General features: G+C 54.1%; 1 protein-coding gene across 4 annotated transcripts in view; it reads right to left on the bottom strand.

Annotated features, from left to right (window-relative positions):
* Positions 1-3,663: 3,663 nt before the first annotated feature.
* POLR3E (RNA polymerase III subunit E) overlaps positions 3,664-19,056 on the bottom strand; it is a 38,156-nt gene continuing 22,763 nt past the window's right edge. For all 4 annotated transcript variants that reach the window (XM_032843959.1, XM_032843956.1, XM_032843957.1 and 1 more), the window contains 13 exons: positions 17,491-17,610; positions 16,404-16,489; positions 16,005-16,049; positions 15,824-15,915; positions 14,761-14,881; positions 12,044-12,125; positions 10,505-10,564; positions 10,247-10,404; positions 9,793-9,854; positions 8,789-9,312; positions 6,499-6,576; positions 4,625-4,750; positions 3,664-4,047 (listed from right to left, as the gene is read on the bottom strand). In XM_032843959.1, coding sequence (XP_032699850.1) covers positions 3,991-4,047; positions 4,625-4,750; positions 6,499-6,576; positions 8,789-9,312; positions 9,793-9,854; positions 10,247-10,404; positions 10,505-10,564; positions 12,044-12,125; positions 14,761-14,881; positions 15,824-15,915; positions 16,005-16,049; positions 16,404-16,489; positions 17,491-17,610 — 1,611 coding nt within the window. In that variant the 3' untranslated portion in view covers positions 3,664-3,990. The remainder of the gene's footprint in view (positions 4,048-4,624; positions 4,751-6,498; positions 6,577-8,788; positions 9,313-9,792; positions 9,855-10,246; positions 10,405-10,504; positions 10,565-12,043; positions 12,126-14,760; positions 14,882-15,823; positions 15,916-16,004; positions 16,050-16,403; positions 16,490-17,490; positions 17,611-19,056) is intronic.

Genomic DNA, 19,056 nt, shown 5'->3' on the forward strand with positions numbered 1-19,056 from the left:
CCCAAAGGGGAAAAAGTGAAAAATGAAGAGGGTGGGGTAGGGAGCACGCCAGTCCTTTAGACCCCCTGGCAGTCACTTCAGCCTTGACTGGAGAGACAACAATCGGGGTAGTCTGACAGCGGTGGCCACCTCTGCACCTCTGGCCGGAAGCAGCCATCAGGGCAGACTGCTGACATTCGAAAGGGCTTTCTGCCCACGCAGGTTCCTGTGAGCTGTTGCAAGCTGCTCCGTGAGTATGGCTAGTGGTGGGGCGGTTGCTACTGTACTAGGAGCCAGAATTGACCAAAACTGTCAGCAATTGACAGTCCTGGTTCTCCCTGGAAGTTACAAGGCTTTATTTAGACTCTGTTCTAAAATCATTGCATCAGGGGCACCTGGGTGGCTCAGTGGGTTAAAGCCTCTGCCTTCGGCTCAGGTCGTGATCCCAGGGTCCTGGGATCGAGCCCCGCATCGGGCTCTCTGCTCTGCAGGAAGCCTGCTTCCTCCTCACTCTCTCTCTCTCTCTCTGCCTGCCTCTCTGCCTACTTGTGACCTCTGTGAAATGAATAAAAATCTTTAAAAAAAAATAAAAAAAAAATAAAATCATTGCATCAAATTCTGCCTGTGCAATCAGTGACTCGGTCAGGAGAGATGGCTGGTGCTTCTCACACTACCGTCTTTCCAGAATCTTCCTAAACGTCACCTATTCCCCATCAGTTTAAATCACCTGCATCAGTACTAAAGGTCTATGTGAATTTGAATTTGAACCTGTTTCTGTTCTAGGATTTGCTTTTATGCCCTCTATGGCAGTTTTTAATTGCTTTTATAGCTTGATATTTTCCTGTTGAGAGAATATTGCCTCACTGCTCCTTCAGAATTTCCTTTTCCCAATATGACCTTTAAAGTTAGCTTCTCTGGTTCTTGCCGGGAAATGGTTATTGGGATCAAGTTTAAAAATTGGTTAAATTAAGTACAGACTAGAACAGAGAGACTTCAATCCAAAAACAAGAGTGTATGCTTTCTGGTTGTTCCAGGGGTCTTTGTGTCTGTTTCCCAAATTTTTATCAGTTAGATGCTATAGATTTTAGAAGGTTCACACACCTCCTGAATATTATCTTTTCTGTTAAAACATATGTATCTGTGTATGTATGTGTTTCATTATTATTTGAGAGCGCACACACATAAGCAACGGGAAAGGCAGGGGGAGAGGGAGAAGCACTCTGCACTGAGCAAGGAGCCCAACGTGGACTCACCCCAGGACTCTAGGTCATGACCCGAGCAGAAGGTAGATGCCTAACCAACTGAGCCACCCCGGTGCCCCTATACTGTTTTATTTTTATTTAAGTAATCTCTGTGTACCCACTGTGGGGTTTGAACTCATGACCCCAGGATCAGGGAGTAGAATGCTTTTCCAACTGAGCCAGCCAGGCCACCCTACTTCTGTTATGTTTTCTTACTGTAGTTGCATATAGGAAAGCTACTGATTCCAGTTATTTTGTTGAATGTTTTTCAGAGTAGCTTTTAGTTGATTCTGTTGACCTATCTGGGGGAAAAAAAAAAAAAAAAAGTTTTTTAACCTCCACACCCAACATGGGGCTTGAATTCACAACCCCGAGATTGAATCGAACGCTCTACCAAACCAGCCAGGCACCCTGAAAAGAAGTTTTGACTCCTTTTTGTATTTTTTGTTAGATAAAACTAATTTGTCTAAATTCTTAATTTTAATGTAGTCCTTCATCTAGTTTCTCGAAGTCGTATACCCAGGATCTTAACCCTGGTGAGTCACCCTGTATCTCCATCCTAAGGAGAATGTGGGGTGTTTGATGCAGCGGGTTAACTTTTTAATGAGGTTAATGAGACTCCATCTACTCCTATTTTAAGAACTTATATCTGGAATGAGCTGTAGGGCTCCGTCCCTGAGACGATTTTTTTTTTCTCATTTGGTTTCTTCATGGCATGAGCTTATTGTACATGTCCTCCTACAACCCTTGCATTTCTGTGACGGTAGTCCTTCCCAGTGTCCTCACCCTTTGCAAGACATCTTAAGGTGCTTATATTTTTAACATGCTACTGCAATTTACTACTTAGGTTTTAAATCACTACTTCAGAAGTATTTGGAGGCTCATTATATGCTGACAAACCCTTGGGTTTGTCACAAAGATGTGATCATAGTTCAACCATGAAAATACCCGGACCTTTTCCTCTCTAATAAGTGGTCTGTTGTAATTTTCTTTCATCGGTTGGTATGCCTTATATTAATTTTTACACCTTTTTAAAAAAATATTTCCTATATTCCTTATGTTTATTCACTTTCCTATTTGAATTCAGTGTTTATTTTAAAGATAGGATTTTGGTGTTTTTTTCTTTTTAAGATTTTATTTATTTGACAGAGATCACAAGTAGGCAGAGAGGCAGGCAGAGGGAGAGGAGGAAGCAGGCTCCCTGCTGAGCAGAGAGCCCGATGCAGGGCTCGATCCCAGCACCCTGGGATCATGACCTGAGCTGAAGGCAGAGGCTTTAACCCACTGAGTCACCCAGGCGCCCCTTGAATTCAGCGTTTAACTCCTCCATCCTTACCAGCGTGTTTCAGGCTATGACTCCCCACGAGCTCCATCGCTTGGTTACTTTCCATCTCTGTTGTACACCATTAGGAGTGCAAGAGCTGGACATACTCTGTCAACTTTGCAAAGTTTTTTACTCTTTTCAGGCTTATGTTTGTTAACAATTAGTACCAAGAACATAATGTACCACCATCGCTGTTAAACTACAGGGGCATACACAGACCATCACCTAAACATCAGATAGTGGCTCTAGTGCCCAAAGCAGTGCCCTACCATTTAGGTAGCAGAATTTCATATCTTGCCCACCCCAGCTTCCTCTGATCCCCCCACACTGCCCCCAGTCCTCTAGGGCTGCATGATCTGCTAAGGTCGCCATTAGATACATGTCCCAAATGAACACTTAAACTATGGCTGGTCTAAACTGCAAGTGTTGTAAGTATAAGGTACCAGATCTTGAAAATGGAGTAGTTTACATTTTTTTTGTACTAACATTTTTATTATATATTGCTGTTTTAACTCTTATGTTAGGCTAAATATATTTTTACCAGTTTGTTTTTACTATCTTAGATGACTGCGCCATCCTGCTGGGCAGCACTAAGTTCTCCCTGTCTGTCGGCGCCCTTCCCTGAAACCGTGCAAGGCTCTGAGAGCTCACACAACACTGCCTTCCTGTCACCCTTAGAAGACAGTAGCACCATGATGCCAGGTTAGTGTTAGTATTTATTTTAAAAATACACAAAATACAAATTTTTTACATCAAAGGGTGATAACCTCACTTATACATTGTTCCATACTTACCTGGTTTGGTTTGCATCCTTACGCGAACATTAATAGATGGACTGGATTCTGATTTTTTGCTAGGGTTCATTCATGTAAGCAGTGAGACCGACTGCTATATAAAGTTGTCTTAAAAGGTAAGTTGGCCACAGACACCCAGCAGTGCAACAATTCGATTTGGTTTAATGAAATTGGCAGAAGTCTTAGCAGATAGGTAATCGAAGACTAAATATTGGCTTCTAGGCATTTTAATTACTTAAAACCTTGAGGTTTTCTTCATCCTGTAAACAAACGTAACTTAGACCTTGTTGGCATTAAGTTTGAAAGGTAAAATATTAAACCATGATTTTCATCAGCCTGCCTGTGGTCAGTATACACTCTCTTTATTATGAGAATGAAACCAAATAATAACCAAAATACATCAGGAATTTCAAATTATACTGTAATGAAGGTCCCGGCTGCCCTCTCTCTTAGGAGCGATCTAAGTTCAGCTGCCCCTGCCCCTGGCTGAGGATGACCCCCGCTGTCCGCCAGACAGCACAAGGCCCCGGCCGTGACACGGTCAGGTCCTCTTGCTCCGTGTCTTCCGAAGCCGTAGACCGCTGCCATCGCTGCTGGCTCTGCCGGCCTTCCTTGGGCTTGGATTCACTGGGTTAGTGGTTTGGGACTATTGTCAAGACTGTACTGTCCCTTTAAGGTACCACATGCCACCATAGCTTACACAGCAGTCCTGGGAGGAGAGAGAGAGGTGTTAAGGGCAGACTTGAGCAGGAAAGGTGGAGACTCCGTCCCATACAGAACGCCACAACTCAGTCTATGACTAATGGATAGAACACAAATGGGAAATCAAGATCTGCCTCCTCACAGCGCTGTGCTAGCAGCTAGTAAGGAACCATAAATGAATGTGCTTGGTAAGCACAAGATTAAAAAAAACAACCAAAAAACTGTCCCTAAGCAGACCCAGAACGAAGGTGCCTCAGAAGTAGCTCTAGGTTATGGCCCAGATGGCTGAGGTCATCACGACATGAGGAAGCGGGGAGCAGCTTTCCGAGCTGGGGTTCTGCAAATACGGTACTTGTGCAAGCTGCACACGATTCTAAAGGGGAGGCGAGTCGGGACTCACAGGCCCGGTTACCTTTGCGAGGGTGGCGTCCACCCCTCCCTCAGCTCACTCTGCCCGCACCCCCCAGCCTCAGTTGCAGAGACCCCCTGGCTCGGGAGAGGCCAGATTTACGAAGCACCCGAGGCCGGGAGGAGCCAGCCCGGGGCACCCCCAGCCAGGGGCTGACGGCGCGGAGCAGGGATACCTTTAGCACTTTATCCACCTCCTGCTTGCTCAGGTCCTCTCCGCACTCCTGAGTCAGCCGAGACTGGATCATGTTCCGGCGGACCCGGTAGTTTTTGGAAAAGATTTCAAGCAAAACCTGTCGGTGCTTTAGTAGCAAAAATAAGTTATTGTGGAAAACAGTCACCTAAAAGAGGATCCTCCCCAAACAAGAAAGGCAAAGCTATGGCCCTAACCCCACACCGCAGTCCGTGTGCACCAGGACTTCTGTTTAAAGATGAACACCCCTGACCCACCGGTCATCCCGCGACCCCCACGACAAGGAAGAAAAGCCAGGGAAGCGCCTGCGGAGGGCGAGCAGTTTAGACGTGGTGTTTCCTGGTAACCAAGCAGGGAGAGGCCCCAACTAAGTCAGCTGTGTGAAGACAGGGCTGGAAAGCTCTGTGGCGTGTATTTTAAAGAATAAGCCCTTCTTTGAATCTGATTAGGAGAAAAAATGGTCAAATTCTTTGAATTTCCAACTCGGGGAGGACTAGAAAACTCCGAGGCCTCTCCTGGCCAAGAGCACAGAGGCTGGCTCAGGAAGAGCCCCTGCACTGCTCTTGTGTGGGGGCCCCGGCTGAGGCCATAGGGGGATGCGCCCCACTTTCTCCCCACACCTTAAGGGTAGGACCTGGAAAAGGGCAGACGAGTGTTTGAGCAGTTTAATCTTCATCCTTAAACTTGAGGCAAGTTCATGATTTAAGGACAATTTCTGGACCTCAGGGTCCGTGAGTATAACCAGATAGACACTGCTGGTTTGACTCCTACTGTGCTCACTGGACACTCGGGACCCTTCCTGCTGGGGTGACAGGAGGCAAAATGGACCACTTTCTAACTTATAAACCAGCACCTGACCTCTGATGAATCCTTCTGATTCTTACTGCCAGAGGCCACCTGACAAACATGGACTGTCCCTGGTTCATGAGCCCGGCTGGATGGCAGAATCCTTAGGAAAGATCTATAAACATGTTGGGGTGCCTGGGTGGCTCAGTCGGTTAAGTACCTGCCTTCTGCCAGCATCCTGGGATCAAGTCCCACATCAGGCTCCCTGCTCAGCGGGGAGTCTGCTTCTCCCTCTGTCTGCTGCTCCCCCTGCTTGTACTCTCTCAAATAAAATCTTTTTAAAAAATCTGAGCAGGTAGGGGCGCCTGGGTGGCTCAGTGGGTTAAGCCTCTGCCTTCGGCTCAGGTCATGATCTCAGGGTCCTGGGATCGAACCCCGAATCAGGCTCTCTGCTCAGCAGGGGGCCTGCATCCTCCTCTCTCTCTGCCTGCCTCTCTGCCTACTTGTGATCTCTGTCAAATAAATAACATCTTTAGAAAAAAACATCTGAACAGGTAAATACCTAGCTCCTACAGAACTGAACTAAATCTCTGGCGTCAGTGCTAAGAGCCTACATGTATTTTTTTAAAAAGGATTTTAAAAAGAGGATTCTAGGGGTGCCTGGGTGGCTCAGTGGGTTAAGCCTCTGCCTTTGGCTCAGGTCATGGTCCCACGGTCCTGGGATCGAGCCCCACATCGAGCTCTCTGCTCGGCAGGGAGCCTGCCTCCCCCCATCCCCCCGCCTGCCTCTCTGCCAACTTGTGATCTCTGTGAAACAAATAAATTAAAAAAAAAAAAAAAAAGAGGATTCTAATGCAGCTGGTTTAGACTGGCAATTGGGAACCACTCGTTTCAACTCAAAGGACAGGCAGGTCCAGCCGGTTTTAACAACACACACGAGACACAGCCAAAATATGTAAAATGGGGAAGGGCTAGAAAATCTTAAGTGTACATTCTGTGATCTGGTTTTCCCTAAAGGCCTCCTGCCCCCAATCCCTGCTCTTGGAGAGAAAGCAGCAGAGGTCACCTTACCTGATCGCTCATGTCTCCAGACTCCCAGAGGGCGAACACCTTCTGCTCATCGGGGGACGCAGCAGTCTGGGGGGGAAACTAACCAAGGCCCAGGTGTGAGCTGTTTGTCTTTACCGTCTGGTGCACCCGCCCTGCCCCTCACCCTCCCACTCTGCGTGAGCCCCGTCCAGGGAATGAGCCCATGTGAGACCAGGGGTTCCAGTTCCAGCTCTTGCCACTCACTAGGGCTGCAGCAGGATGGAGCAGGAACCCCCAGATTCAACTGACAAGGAGGGGAATCTGGTTTCTGCTTCACAATGCTTAGCATTAGCTCACCTCCAACATCCAGTATCGTCCTACCCTAAACATAAGCCCTCAGAGGTGTCCTGAGAAGCACTCCCACCCCCACACCACCCTAGGAGTATCCTAGGGATTCCTTCCAGCCCCTCCCCTCAAGGGCTATGGCGGTACAGGTGAGAGGCCCTGCCCGACTCCCAGACAACCCACACCACTTGGTTCAGCAGGGTCGGAAGGCAGACCAGGGAAAGGGGCCTGGCTCAGGGCACCTGGTAGAGGGGCTTCCAGCCCTGACCCCACAGCACAAGCAACAGTGGCCACTCCTACCGCATAAGCCCAGAGGGACCGGAACTGCACAATCTCATCTGATCATCAGAAACCAGAGAGGCGGGAGCAAGGTGTTGCAGCCCCCCCGCTCCAGGGGGAGAATCCAGCTCAGCGCTGACGTCGTGTCCGCTCATACATCTAACATGTGGCAGGACTGAGAGTCTCCTCACTCTCCCTGGACCTCAGCAGCCTGAGGCTGCACACCACGGAGGGCTTTTCCTCCTCGGAGGGGACCATCCTCTAGGGTCCCTGCGTGAGGATCATGGGGAGGGAGGTCAACTCGGGCAGCAGAGAGGGGCCACGGTCTCCTGGGGACACCAGCCCCACCAAGAGGAAGGAGCAGGGCAGGGGTACCTAAGAGCAGCCTACCTCATGTCCCTCCCCCATCCAACCCCAGACCCCAAGCCGGCCTAGCTAACCCTGGGCAGGCGCCCTTCCCCTGCCTGGCCCAGCTCCAACAAAGGGATCCTGGAGCTAACTAGACCCATTTGCTGGGTGGGCAAATGGGTCCAAATAGGGCAGGGCCCCCGTACCCTGGTACCTCCCACAGGAAACTGCACCACCGAGGCTCCCCGCCACGAGGGCCAGATCCCCTGGGACAGCCTAGCCAGCATGGGATCCAGGGCCTCTCGTCCTAGTGTGGGAGTCTCACACAAAGATGGCCTTCGCCTCAGGTCACCTGAGGCTACAGGTGCTTCTGACCTTGACCTGCAAACGTCCATGTTCCCTTAACAGGCAGCCACAGTCCCACACCAGACCTGCCTGCTGCCAGGTCTGAGCCGAGCCTGGGGGGACAGAATGACCAGCACCACTTCCTGAAGCCACAGCCTGGCCCTCTCCACCCTCGGCTTAGGGAAATGGTCTGCAACACGCCCTCCGCCCCTGCGCTTCTCCCAATTTTAGTGTTACGTGCTGCCGGAGCGAGCACTCCTGTACTTCTCCCACTCCAAGGCCGGTGCCGACAGAGGGCAAGAGGCCCGGGCTGTGGGTGACTCACGCTGCCACCTGTAGGCCCAGCGGCAGAAACGCTGAGCACGCTGGCCAGGGTCCTCCAGAGGCCGAGGCCTGCCAGAGCCCGGGCGGCACAAGCCGAGGGCTCGGGTCAAAGGGTTGGAGCATCAGTTAAAGCAGGAAGGATTTCAGCCCTGCTGCCGCTACACTCGGCTTCCAGCTCCGGCACCTCCTGGGTACACGACCTTCACACAATCTCATTTTGCTTCTCTGAAAATCAGTTTCTACACCTTCCAATTGCAAAGATCAAATGACAGGAGTGAACTCATCCTGAAAAACGGCGGGGCCGACAGGGACCCTCATGGACCAAGGCCCTCCTTATAGGCCAAGCAAGGGGTTAGCGCCTTTGGACACCGCAGTGGGCCCTCACCCAAGGCCCAGGGTACCAAAGCCCACATGTGCCCACACCAGAAGAGGGTGCAGAGCCTAAGGGGCGCAAGCTCACACGGAGCCAACCCGTGAGAACCAATTCAGACCAAGGCCACGCTCCTCCCGAGTTCCCAGGCAGCCTCCCAACAACTGGTTCCCCCAAAGCAAGCAGGGCACAGGCCACTCCAGAGGGTCCCCCACTTGCCTTCCCGCCGGGAAAGGTGCCGCGTGCCCGGAGCCCTCCTGAGGGGCAGAGGGCGGCCTTGCGTGTCCGCCCCCCCGGAGGCGCGCTGCGCGCTCTACTTACAGGCACCAGAATCTGCTTGCAGCCGGCGGCCAGCACCGTGTCCTGCAGCATGCGGTCCGAGATGCCGCTGAACAGCGTGTGGCCAGGCGGCAGGCTGGCCAAATGCAGGTTGAAGAGGCGCTTGAGTTCACTCAGCGTGAGCACGAACTGTCTCTGGAAGGTGGCCTCCACGAAGGCCCTCAGTTCCTGGGCCACCGGGGCGCTGGCGCAGCCCGGCGGGTGCCCGTTGAAGCTGTCCCCGCCGGCCGCCCGCCCGCTAGGCAGCCCGTTGGCCAGCCTGTTGTGGAGGCCGCCACCAAGAGAGGTGTCCATGGGCTCCTCCTCTTCCTCCGCCTCTCGATCTTCCTCGTCCTCGCCCTCCTCACTCACGGGCTCCTCCTTGATCCGCACGCCGGGCAGGACCGCGGACGCCCGCAGCTGCTCCTTCCTCCGCTGCAGCTCCCGCTCCAGCAGGGCGTGGTTCTGCTGGGCCTTGCTTTTGGCCACTTGGACCCGCTGGTCCCCGGAGAGCAGCGCGGCAGGCCCTGTGGGGACACGCAGTGCTGCTGTGGGGGCTCCGGGACAGTGCAGAGAAGGGCCCTTCGCCCAGCGACAACCCGTGCCAGCCCGACGGGGCTGAAGCAGGTGCTGTGCTCCCGCCTTTCACCCCCGCCTGACCCGGGAGGGACGGAGCTCCCACCGCCATGAGGAAAGAAACAAGCGGGGAAAACCAGAATCCCACGCTGGGAGGTTCAAACCAGGATGGGTGACTGCGGAGTCCCTCCCTGCCAGTTCCTCCTGTCCCACCAACCCAGGAAGTCCTGCACCCCAGCACAGCCCCAGAGTTCAGAAGCCCTCAGTCCCCGAGGCCAAGCCTTAAGCTGAGGTCTGTGGGGAAGGGGGAGGACGGCCCAGAAAGGACACCCAGTGGGGAGAGCCACACACCCCTCTCCAGCCCAAGCCCTGACAAGCCCCGCAAAGCAGGCCTCCCGGAGCCGGGGCTGGCTGAGGGGCCCCTTGCCCACCTGATTGTCCATCTGACTTCTTTGGCAAGCTTTCCTTCACAAGATTATATACTTTTTCTAATCTGAAAAGAAAAATAAACTCTCTTAACTTTACGCCTCGTCCCTAGTCACCTGCCTCGCTACAGCAAGCCCCGCCATCGAGGCAGGGATATCCTGGTGGCTGCGGATGCTGGCGCACGGAGCCCTGCCAGCCCTCCCGACAGCGCACAGGCCTCACGCCCCCGGGAGCCTCCAGGCTGGGGCGGGCGGCGGTGCCCCTCCCAGCTCCTCAGAACAGACAGGCCAGCTCTGATCAGGAGGGTGGCTGTGCCAGGCCGGTGCCAGGGGGCTCTGGGATCGAGCCACAGCATCCATCCGGAGTGGAGGCGGGGTGTGCAGGGCCCCAGAGTGCCTTCCCCGGCCCACACTCGGCCTGGGCGGCCAGGCGGCTGTGGACTGCCCAGCGAGCCCTTACTTGGCCTGGATGCCCGTCCACAGCATGTGCTGCCGCTGGACCACATCGGGATGTTTCTTGATGAACTCCCCATCGTAAGGCAGTATGAACTCCCAGCCTTTGTTGATCCTCACCACGGCCATGTGCTCCAGGAAGTCCTTCACGTCCTCCGTGCAGAGCTGCGGGAGACAACAAAGGTGGGGCCCGCAAGCCGGGAGCCGCCTGACCCCGCTCCCTGCAGCTGCAGGGCCCAGGCCTCCAACCGAGAGCAGCACTTACTTTAGTCACTGCTGCCACCTCCTTCCTCACCACCCACCGGCTCTGCGTGAACTTCCACATCTGAGGGAGAAAAAGCAGCCTATTTCCAGGAGGCAGAGAGATAGATGGCTCCGAAGACCATCCCCCAGAGCCCAGCAGTTGTCCTGGGGGCCTGGGATAAGGGAAGACCGTCCCCGACAAGAACTCAGATTGCACTAGCCGCCTCCTCCCAGGCCCGACGCTGACAGTGACCGCACGCATGGACACGGGCTGGCAGGCAGTGGCCAACAGCACACGGGCTCCGGTGAGCGAGCCCAGGAGTGGATATCCGCTGCACTTTGGCACCAAGACAAAAAGTGCAGGGGTACCTAGCCTCTAACTGTCCATAGAAGCTGGGACATTCGCTAAGGCGAAGAGAAAACTCTCGAACAGCTTAGGGCTGCCCTACGCACATCACGGTCACTGCGGACAGCTTAGGAGACCTATTTCCCCAAACTGGAAGCACAAAGCTGAGGTCAAGGGAGGCAGTGCAGATCTCAGCTGCCGGGGTCCAAGCCCCCGAGAGGGATGCCTGGGCCAGGACTTACTGGACGAGGGCGGGGCAACAGAGTGGGGGCATGAGCTGGCTCAGGAGTTGCCAAGAGCCACAGCAATAAGGGGGGGAAACACATACAAGAGAAGCAGCCTGCCCGGACCATGCGGGATGCTGGCCCTGTTGGGCCCACCCAACGTCGGTGCCATTCAGGGGTTTAGGCCCAGCGGTACTGAACTGCCCAATTATTCGTAATGAGCTAAAAATCTGGTTGGTACCAGGATTTTGAGTTGTAAACATTAGTTCAAGTGAACTTTTTTTTTTTTTTTTTTTAAGATTTTACTTATTTGAGGGGCACCTGGGTGGCTCAGTGGATTAAGCCGCTGCCTTCGGCTCAGGTCATGATCTCAGGGTCCTGGGATTGAGTCCCGCATCAGGCTCTCTGCTCAGCAGGGTGCCTGCTTCCCTCTCTCTCTCTCTGCCTGCCTCTCCGTCTACTTGTGATCTCTCTCTGTCAAATAAATAAATAAAATCTTTAAAAAAAAAAAGATTTTACTTATTTGACAGAGAAAAAAAGCACAAGAAAGGGGAATGGCAGGGAGAGGGAGAGGGAGAAGCAGGCTCCCACAGAGCAGGTAGAGCCTGATGTGGGGCTCGATCCCAGATCATGGCCTGAGCCTAAAGCAGATGCTTAACCCACTGAGCCACCCAGGTGCCCTCAAGTGAACAATTTAAAAAAAAAACTTCTCAGGCCAAATGAAACACGTTCCTTAGCCAGAGTCCACCTAAGGGCCTCTGGTTTGTAATCCCCAGGCCAAAGGAACTCTAATGTTTGTATGAAGCCCAAGATCCCAGGATTCCGAATCAAAGGAGAAAGAAACATCCAGAGCCAGCCCCTGCCCTCGCCCTGGCCACAGAGACCTGCCCTTCCCCTGTTGCCCGAACCGAGGTCCTGACAGCCCTGCCCTGCCCGTGGAGCCCCCACCACAATCCCGGATGACCGGAGGCCAGAGAGCCTGGGCACTTACAACAAAGTCGCGACCGCGGCAGAGCACCTCAGCAGGCACACCACTGTGAGGGCTGGAGGAGTCCTTGGGGTACAGGATGTCACTGCCAATGAGAGCAGGAGCAGGGGGTCAGTCCCATTCCTCAGCCCCTCTGCCTCCTGCCGCACCCCACCCCCAGCTCCAAGCGCTGGCCCAGCCCCTGCCTCTCCAACATGGGCTGGTACAACTGCCCCCGGGGCTGCCGTGGAGCCTGGCTCTGTGAACACATGTAGAAAAGAAACACTTTCCCTGTACACATCCCCCAAGAGTCCTTCCTCCCAGCCCTTCACGACCTTCCATGCACACACTGGCCCAGCCCCAAGGCCCATGGCAATCAGGAGGGCAGGGGCTCGGAAACAGGCCTGGGACTCTGGGAAGACAGCGAGTCCCACATGCAAGGCAGGTGTGAGGCCTGGAGAAACTGACTGGGAATTAAGACACAAGGTCTCCACCACCTGCCCCAAAAGACAGGCAGGCAGTGTGAGTGGGAGCAAGACAGGTCAGTGGCTGGGACCTGGATGGACCCTGAGGCATGAGTGGGGCTGAAGCCTTTGGAGCAAATGGGACCAGCAGTGCAGCTCAGAGAACTTGAGGGCCCAAGGGCAAATGACCAGGTTGCTGAGGCTTATAGGTATAACCTTGACCAAGTTCAGCCACAGACCCTGTCATACACCCCACCCCAACCCCCACCCATCCTACGCCTGAGGAGCCTCTGCTCTCCGGCGCCACTCCTGCTGGGAGCTCTCTTTCCTCCCCTCCTCAATCCTCCCTGGCAACCAACTAATACTCTTCCCTCCAGGTCGAGCTCTGTGTCCACTCCCTTCCCAGAAACATGCTATGGGGACAGGAACCATCACTGCCACACAGAGGGAAGGGAGCCCCTAGGAAGGGACTGAACGAGTGGCGAACGTGGTGCGTGCCCCGGGTCTCTGCACTCGGTGAGCTCATCTGTAATGGTGCCCCTGTCCACCCCACACATCTGAGGACGACGGGGACAGCGCGTGAATGACAGCAGAGCACAGGGCGCAGAGCACGCCATGGAGACAGATTTAGTGTACAATGTGTGAATTCTGCATCTCCTCACAGGAACACACAGGGACCAACAAGGAAGGAGCACCACCCCCAGGCCGCGACGTGGCAGTGAGGGCTCGCGGCAGGACCTGAAGCACGGGGGCAGACAGAAGACACAAGGCCTGGGAGGCCCTACCTTCAGGTCTCAGGGACAGACCCCAGGCTGAAAGAGCAGAAGCACCAGGGCCACAGGCAGTGCTGGGCAAAGAGCTCAAACCCCAGCTCGATGGCTGCCTTGCTGCCAGACGTTTGGCAAGTCTCTGCATCTCAAAGTCAGCGTCCTCGGGAGTGATGGGATGGCCCCTCCTAGCTCTCGCTCATTCGTAGCATAAATACACCAAGGTGGTCCCATTTAACAAGTGACGCACCATCCGAAGGCCTTCCATAACCAAACAACGCGGCTGGAGAGGACAGCCGCCACCTACTGACAGACCCTGGACATGTTTCCCAGTGCAAGGGCGCCACCAGGTGGCAGCAACGTGAATAGCCTTTACAATCACTTGGCCAACTAACCGAAACGATGTTGTGTTCCACAATGAAGTACTTGAGAATTTTGAACAATTCCTATTTCGACAGATTGTTCACCTTACACACACTTTCTAAAAAGTGAGGCTTTATTAGCGTATTTTATGTTACACTATTTTAAATTAACATAATCCAGGTACACATAAAATCCAGCCACACTTAGAAGCAAGGGTCTAAGATGTGCCAGGCATTATACGGAGTGCCAGGGACAAGAGGGAGGGTCCACAGAGAAGTCCCTCCCCGCCTTGCAAGTGACAGTCTGGTGGAGGGATCACAGGAGAGAAACTCCTGAAAGGCATCAAGCCACATGCTCCGAACCCCACAGCACATGTGAAAGGAAACTCACGCTCAGACGCATCTTAATGAACTGTGGAAAGCCATAAGAGAAAATCTCAAAAAGAGCCAGAGGGAACCAAGCGTAAAGAGAGTAGACTCGTCACTAGAAACAACGGGAATGAGAATGCAATGAAATCATGTCAGCGTGTGGAAGGAAAACAATCAACCTCGAATTCTACACTCAGGAAAAATATCCTTTAACAAAGGTGGAATAGACGTCTCCAACCATACGAAACCCAAGGGAGTGCCTCCCCTGCAGACCTTCATTACAGGAAACACCCTAGCGGTTTCTGGCAGAAGGAAATTACCCCAGATAGAAACTCGGACACAGAGATTCATGATGAGCAAAATAAATAGTATGTGAGCACATCTGAAGAATACTGACTGGATAGGATACTGTTCTGTGGGTTGTAAGATACAATTAAAAACTATAAATACAATGGCACGTGAGTTGGGAGGAAGAGAAATAACATTCCAAGGTCTCTGAATTGTCCTGGCTGAGGGTAAAACACAGCAAGTCATATTAAACACGATCAGTTATGAATGCACCAATGCACCCTGAAATCTACAGGGTACTCACTAAAGGAACCCAGAAAGGATAATTTCCAAATTGGCAGGGAGAAATGGAATAATAAAACAAGAATCCAGTAGCAGGTAAGAATGGACATAAAATGCAGGACAAACAGAGCAATGGTAGACTTAAACCCAAAACATCAGTCATCACGTTGAATTTAAGTGGGTCAGATACTCCCACACAGAGAACATACCTCTTCACAACCCAGTTTCCTTGGACTAACATCGCCACCTTCTGGATGCCACGCAGAACAGCCACAGAGTCGATGGAGGGGCCGAGGAGGCTCATCAAGTTGGCAAAAGGCATGACCTTCACTGAGGACGCAGGAGACATGAGACAAGGGAAGAGAGCCTGGGCACGGCCCTCCCCAAGTCTATGCAGCCTCAGGCTCCCATAGTCCCCCCAGTGCTGGACCAACGCTGGTGACACAAGTAATAAGCGCTGACTCCACTGGCTGCTCCTGCAGGCATCCCACACTCACAGAATCCTGGAGCGAACACCCCAAGGGCTGCTCCGTAAGACTATTACAGGATGCCTGGCTGGCTAGTTGGTATAGTATATAACTCTAGATCTCAGGGTCATGAGTTCAAGCCCAACATTAGGTGTCGAGCCTACTCAGGGTGGGGGGAAAAAAAGGTAAAACCATTACTACTGGGGCCCAGAAAGGGCCTGGAATAGGCCCCATGTCCTCTGTGGCAAGGCCAGTGACCTGGCACCCTGGCGGCCCCAGGGGAAGCTGGGCCCTCCCCTTTGCTCAGGCTCCTGGAGACCCTAAAAGTGGTAGCTCCGGAGGGGAGCCCGGGCCCGGGACTCAGCTGATACTCAGGGCTCATGTCTGCCCTACAGGTTCTGGCTCTCCGAGTCCTCTGAGAAAGGAGACCCGTCCCTGCTGTGTGCAGGGGCGCCACAAAGTCATGCGAGTCAATGAACGGAGCTCATGTTCACATGCAAGACTCCGTGTAAGCCGTTAAGCTGCAGGTCAGCCCTCCGGAGCTCTCCTAGTTCCTTAGATGCAGCGGGGTCAGCCGCCTGCCCAGGCTCACCCAGCAGGGGAGTGCTAGGTAGGGGGGTAGAGCAGGAACCCAAGCCCAGCTGAGGGAGCCGCTGCACTGCTGCGGTGTGATCCTTCCAGGAAGGCCCCAGATGTAAAGCGGGAGCCTCTCGCCTTGCCTCTCAGTCCTCAGTCTGTCCCACACTCCGTTCCCCCAGGAGGTGGTGGGCCTAGGGCCCCCTGGGGGACGCGGGTGTCCACCCACCATTCTTCATCAGGATCTTGATCTGATCAGCCAGGGGCAAGGTACGCAGCTGGGCCATGGACAGGACGTTGCTGGGGGCCACGGGTTTGTCTCTATTGAAAACAAAGATGGTGGGTTAGAGGAGGGGGTGAGAGGGGAGATTTGGGGTGGGGAGGGTGGCGTCCAGCCCAGCTCTACTCACTTCTCCTCCTCCGGGCTGGGGGGCATCAGCATCATGAGGTATTCGCTGCAGGGGAGAGGGTAGGGTCAGTAGCTCCTGGGCTCTGTCCCTGTCCCACCCCCGCCCGTAAATCCCAGCTGCACCTAGGCTGAAGCCCCCCAGGGGAGGGCCGGGGGCTGAGACCCATGCCCACCCGCCCCTAGCTTCCCCCAAACCTGCGGAGAGCAGATGACCATCTCTTCCCACATCCAACCCCCACTGGCCCTCTCCAGAGGATGACGGGCCCCCTCCCATGTCCATCTCCCTTGCTTCAGAAGGGACCACGTCCCCAGGAAGGCCCCACACCAAAGGGACCCTACTGGGGCCAGTGTTAGGCTCAGGAGCCCACAGGGCTAAACACCCTGGCCCGGCCGGTCCCACCTGGGTGACTTGACGAGCTCTGTGTTCTCGACCCCGCTGGAACCCTGGCACAGCAGGTACTGGCGCTCGTGCTCAGAGCGGCTGTCCTGTTGGGGAAGCAGCAAGGTGGGAGGACCCTCAGCCACCACCCTGGGGCCTGCGCCACCCCCCGAGTCCCTCTGCCATCCAGTTTTCACCCCTGCATCACCTTCCACTCCAGCTGCCCACTGTCCTGCCCCAAGGCCAGCCACAAAATCACATCTAACCACCTGAGCATGGCATTCAAGGCCTCTGTGAGGTGGCCTTAACCATTTCCAGCCCCAGCACCCATGTCTTAGGTGCCCTGCCTGGGACACAGGGCTAGTAATCACCAACAGTAAGAGGATCAGCTAACAGTCACTCAGCAGCTACTACGGGCCAGGCTCTGGTCTAACGGCTGCATATATACATCAACTTATCTCATTCGGTAATTTGCATAAAGTCACACACCAAAAGAGCAGAGTTTCTGGAAGTCTGACTCTAAGGCTCTGTCCACATGGACCTCTTTCAGGAAAGTTCCAGAGAAATCAGGAGTTGCTCCTCCCCCAGAAAGATGGTGGGGAGCCCTACGGCATCTTTGGCTTCGATTCAATCACTTCCCTTACTCCAATACAGTTTCAAGGTCTGGGTTTTAAGCACATGAGATGAAAACCAAGCATCGTCAAAGCACCTCGGCAGACACGCGGTGAAGCTGGCCCGCGACGGCCGGCCCGTTCTCCATCCAGGGCCCGCATTCGGGACCCTCGATGCATGAGAACGTGAACCAAACACCCGCCCCGCCCTGGGGCCAGCAAGAAGCTCACTGGAGGAGAGCCTGGGGATGCGGACACTGCTGCCCCAGGAAACGGTGGGCTCCTTTCTCAGTCTCCTGCTCCCTGGGGGACACGTGCTAAGTAGACCGGCTGGAACAAAGGACAAACTGTCCCCAGGACTTCACCCTCTCTCCCCGGGCTCCCCACCACCAAGTGGCTCTCACTTATTCTGAAATCAGTTCCAGGTGAGACTGGGCTCCTCTCCCAGGACCCTGGCCCAGGGCCAGTGTCAGCCACCGGCAGGGACCCCAGCTCACCCTCAAACCATAGTAGTGCAGATGCACCCACGGCTCCTCGGCGTGCTTCTTCTGCAGGAACTCATAGGACTGCACGCGGCGCTGGCGGGCCTGCTCCGACTCTGGACGGGAGAACCGCACCTGGGGGGCGGGGGCGGGTCGTGGCCTCAGGCCTGGACCCATCCTGGGGTGCCGGCCCGCGCCCACGAGACTGGAGAGCCCAGCACCACTCCCACCTCCCCTTGTTTCCCGACACACATCTCTTAAATTCAGCTCCAACCGTGTCCCTCTGTCCCTGACTTGCCGACACAGGCCAGGGAGCAGCTTTCCCTTGCTTCTGCCTGCCCAGCACCCAATCCATTTCCACTCCCACTGGTAAGCCACCCCCCACTTTCCTTGGGAAATGCCCAGTTCCCCCTCAGCTCAGGGGAGCAAGTATCCCTCCCCCGGCCCCCACCCCCACACACGTTCCCAGCCACAGGAGTGGGCACGTGACTCAGACCTGGACAATCCGAGCACCAAATCCTCTTAGCCACAGGGGCTGGTTCAGGGTTGGCCAAGCCAATGAGTCCAGTCTGGGACTTTAGTTAGAAGTAATGAGAAAGAAGTTTCTTTTCCCCTGGGGTCTTGGAAGCTGGGAGGATGTGAGCCTGGAGCTGGGACAACTCTGTACCACTGGGGACAGACACCCTGCCTGAGAAAGAGGCCAAAAGAGGAAGGCAGAACCTGGAGATGGAGGGAGAAACCAGGTCTCGATGACAGAGTCTGAGCACCTGAATCCATCCATACCTGAAGCTACCCCCTCAACTTGTCAGTAACAGGGGCCAGTACATTCCATTTGGGGTTCATGCCAGGTAGATTTGGGCTTCTGCTGCTTAGCGTCCCGACCAAACAGGGACTCACACCTCTCTTATCAAGAGGACCCATGGAGGGGCGTTGGTGGATTACAGAACCCTGGGATTCTTTTTTTTTTTTTTTTTTAAAGTAGGCTCCATGCCGAACATGGGCCTTGAACTCATGACCCTGAGATCAAGAGTTGCATATTCTACTGCCTGAGCCGGCCAGGCGGCAAAGAATCCTGGGATTCTACATGGGTCTTCTGAAGTTCATGGGCCTAAGAATGACTTGTTTAACGAGGGCCAACTGAGTCCCTAAGAAGGGAAGGAGGGTGATCATTCAACAAGCCACTGAGAGAACAGGGTGAGCACCCACCACCTCACAGCAGTCCTATCGGTATCGCCCCATCTTCAAGGATGCGCAAAGGCTCACAACGTAAGCCATGTCTGAATGCGCCCATGTCACTATTTATGCCTTCTTCCTTAAACACTCATTTTAACCTTTCTGTGCTTACACAGAGGAAACTCTACAAGCCATTAATGGAAGGTCAATATTCTTCTCACAGTGTATGAAATACAGGAATAAATATTAAAATAGGAATGTTGCATCTGTGCACCACTGAAAAGACAGAATTACATGGTTAAGTAACATGGGATTCTGGCTCCGCTGGGACACAGGCTTCACGGCACAGACTGTGTGGGTCCCCCGGACCTCCTAGGCCCCGGTTTCCTCCTCCCACCCAATTCCAGT

The sequence above is a fragment of the Lontra canadensis genome, unplaced genomic scaffold, assembly GCF_010015895.1.
Source record: "Lontra canadensis isolate GAN:19392208 unplaced genomic scaffold, GSC_riverotter_1.0 scaffold146, whole genome shotgun sequence".
Taxonomy (NCBI): domain Eukaryota; kingdom Metazoa; phylum Chordata; class Mammalia; order Carnivora; family Mustelidae; genus Lontra; species Lontra canadensis.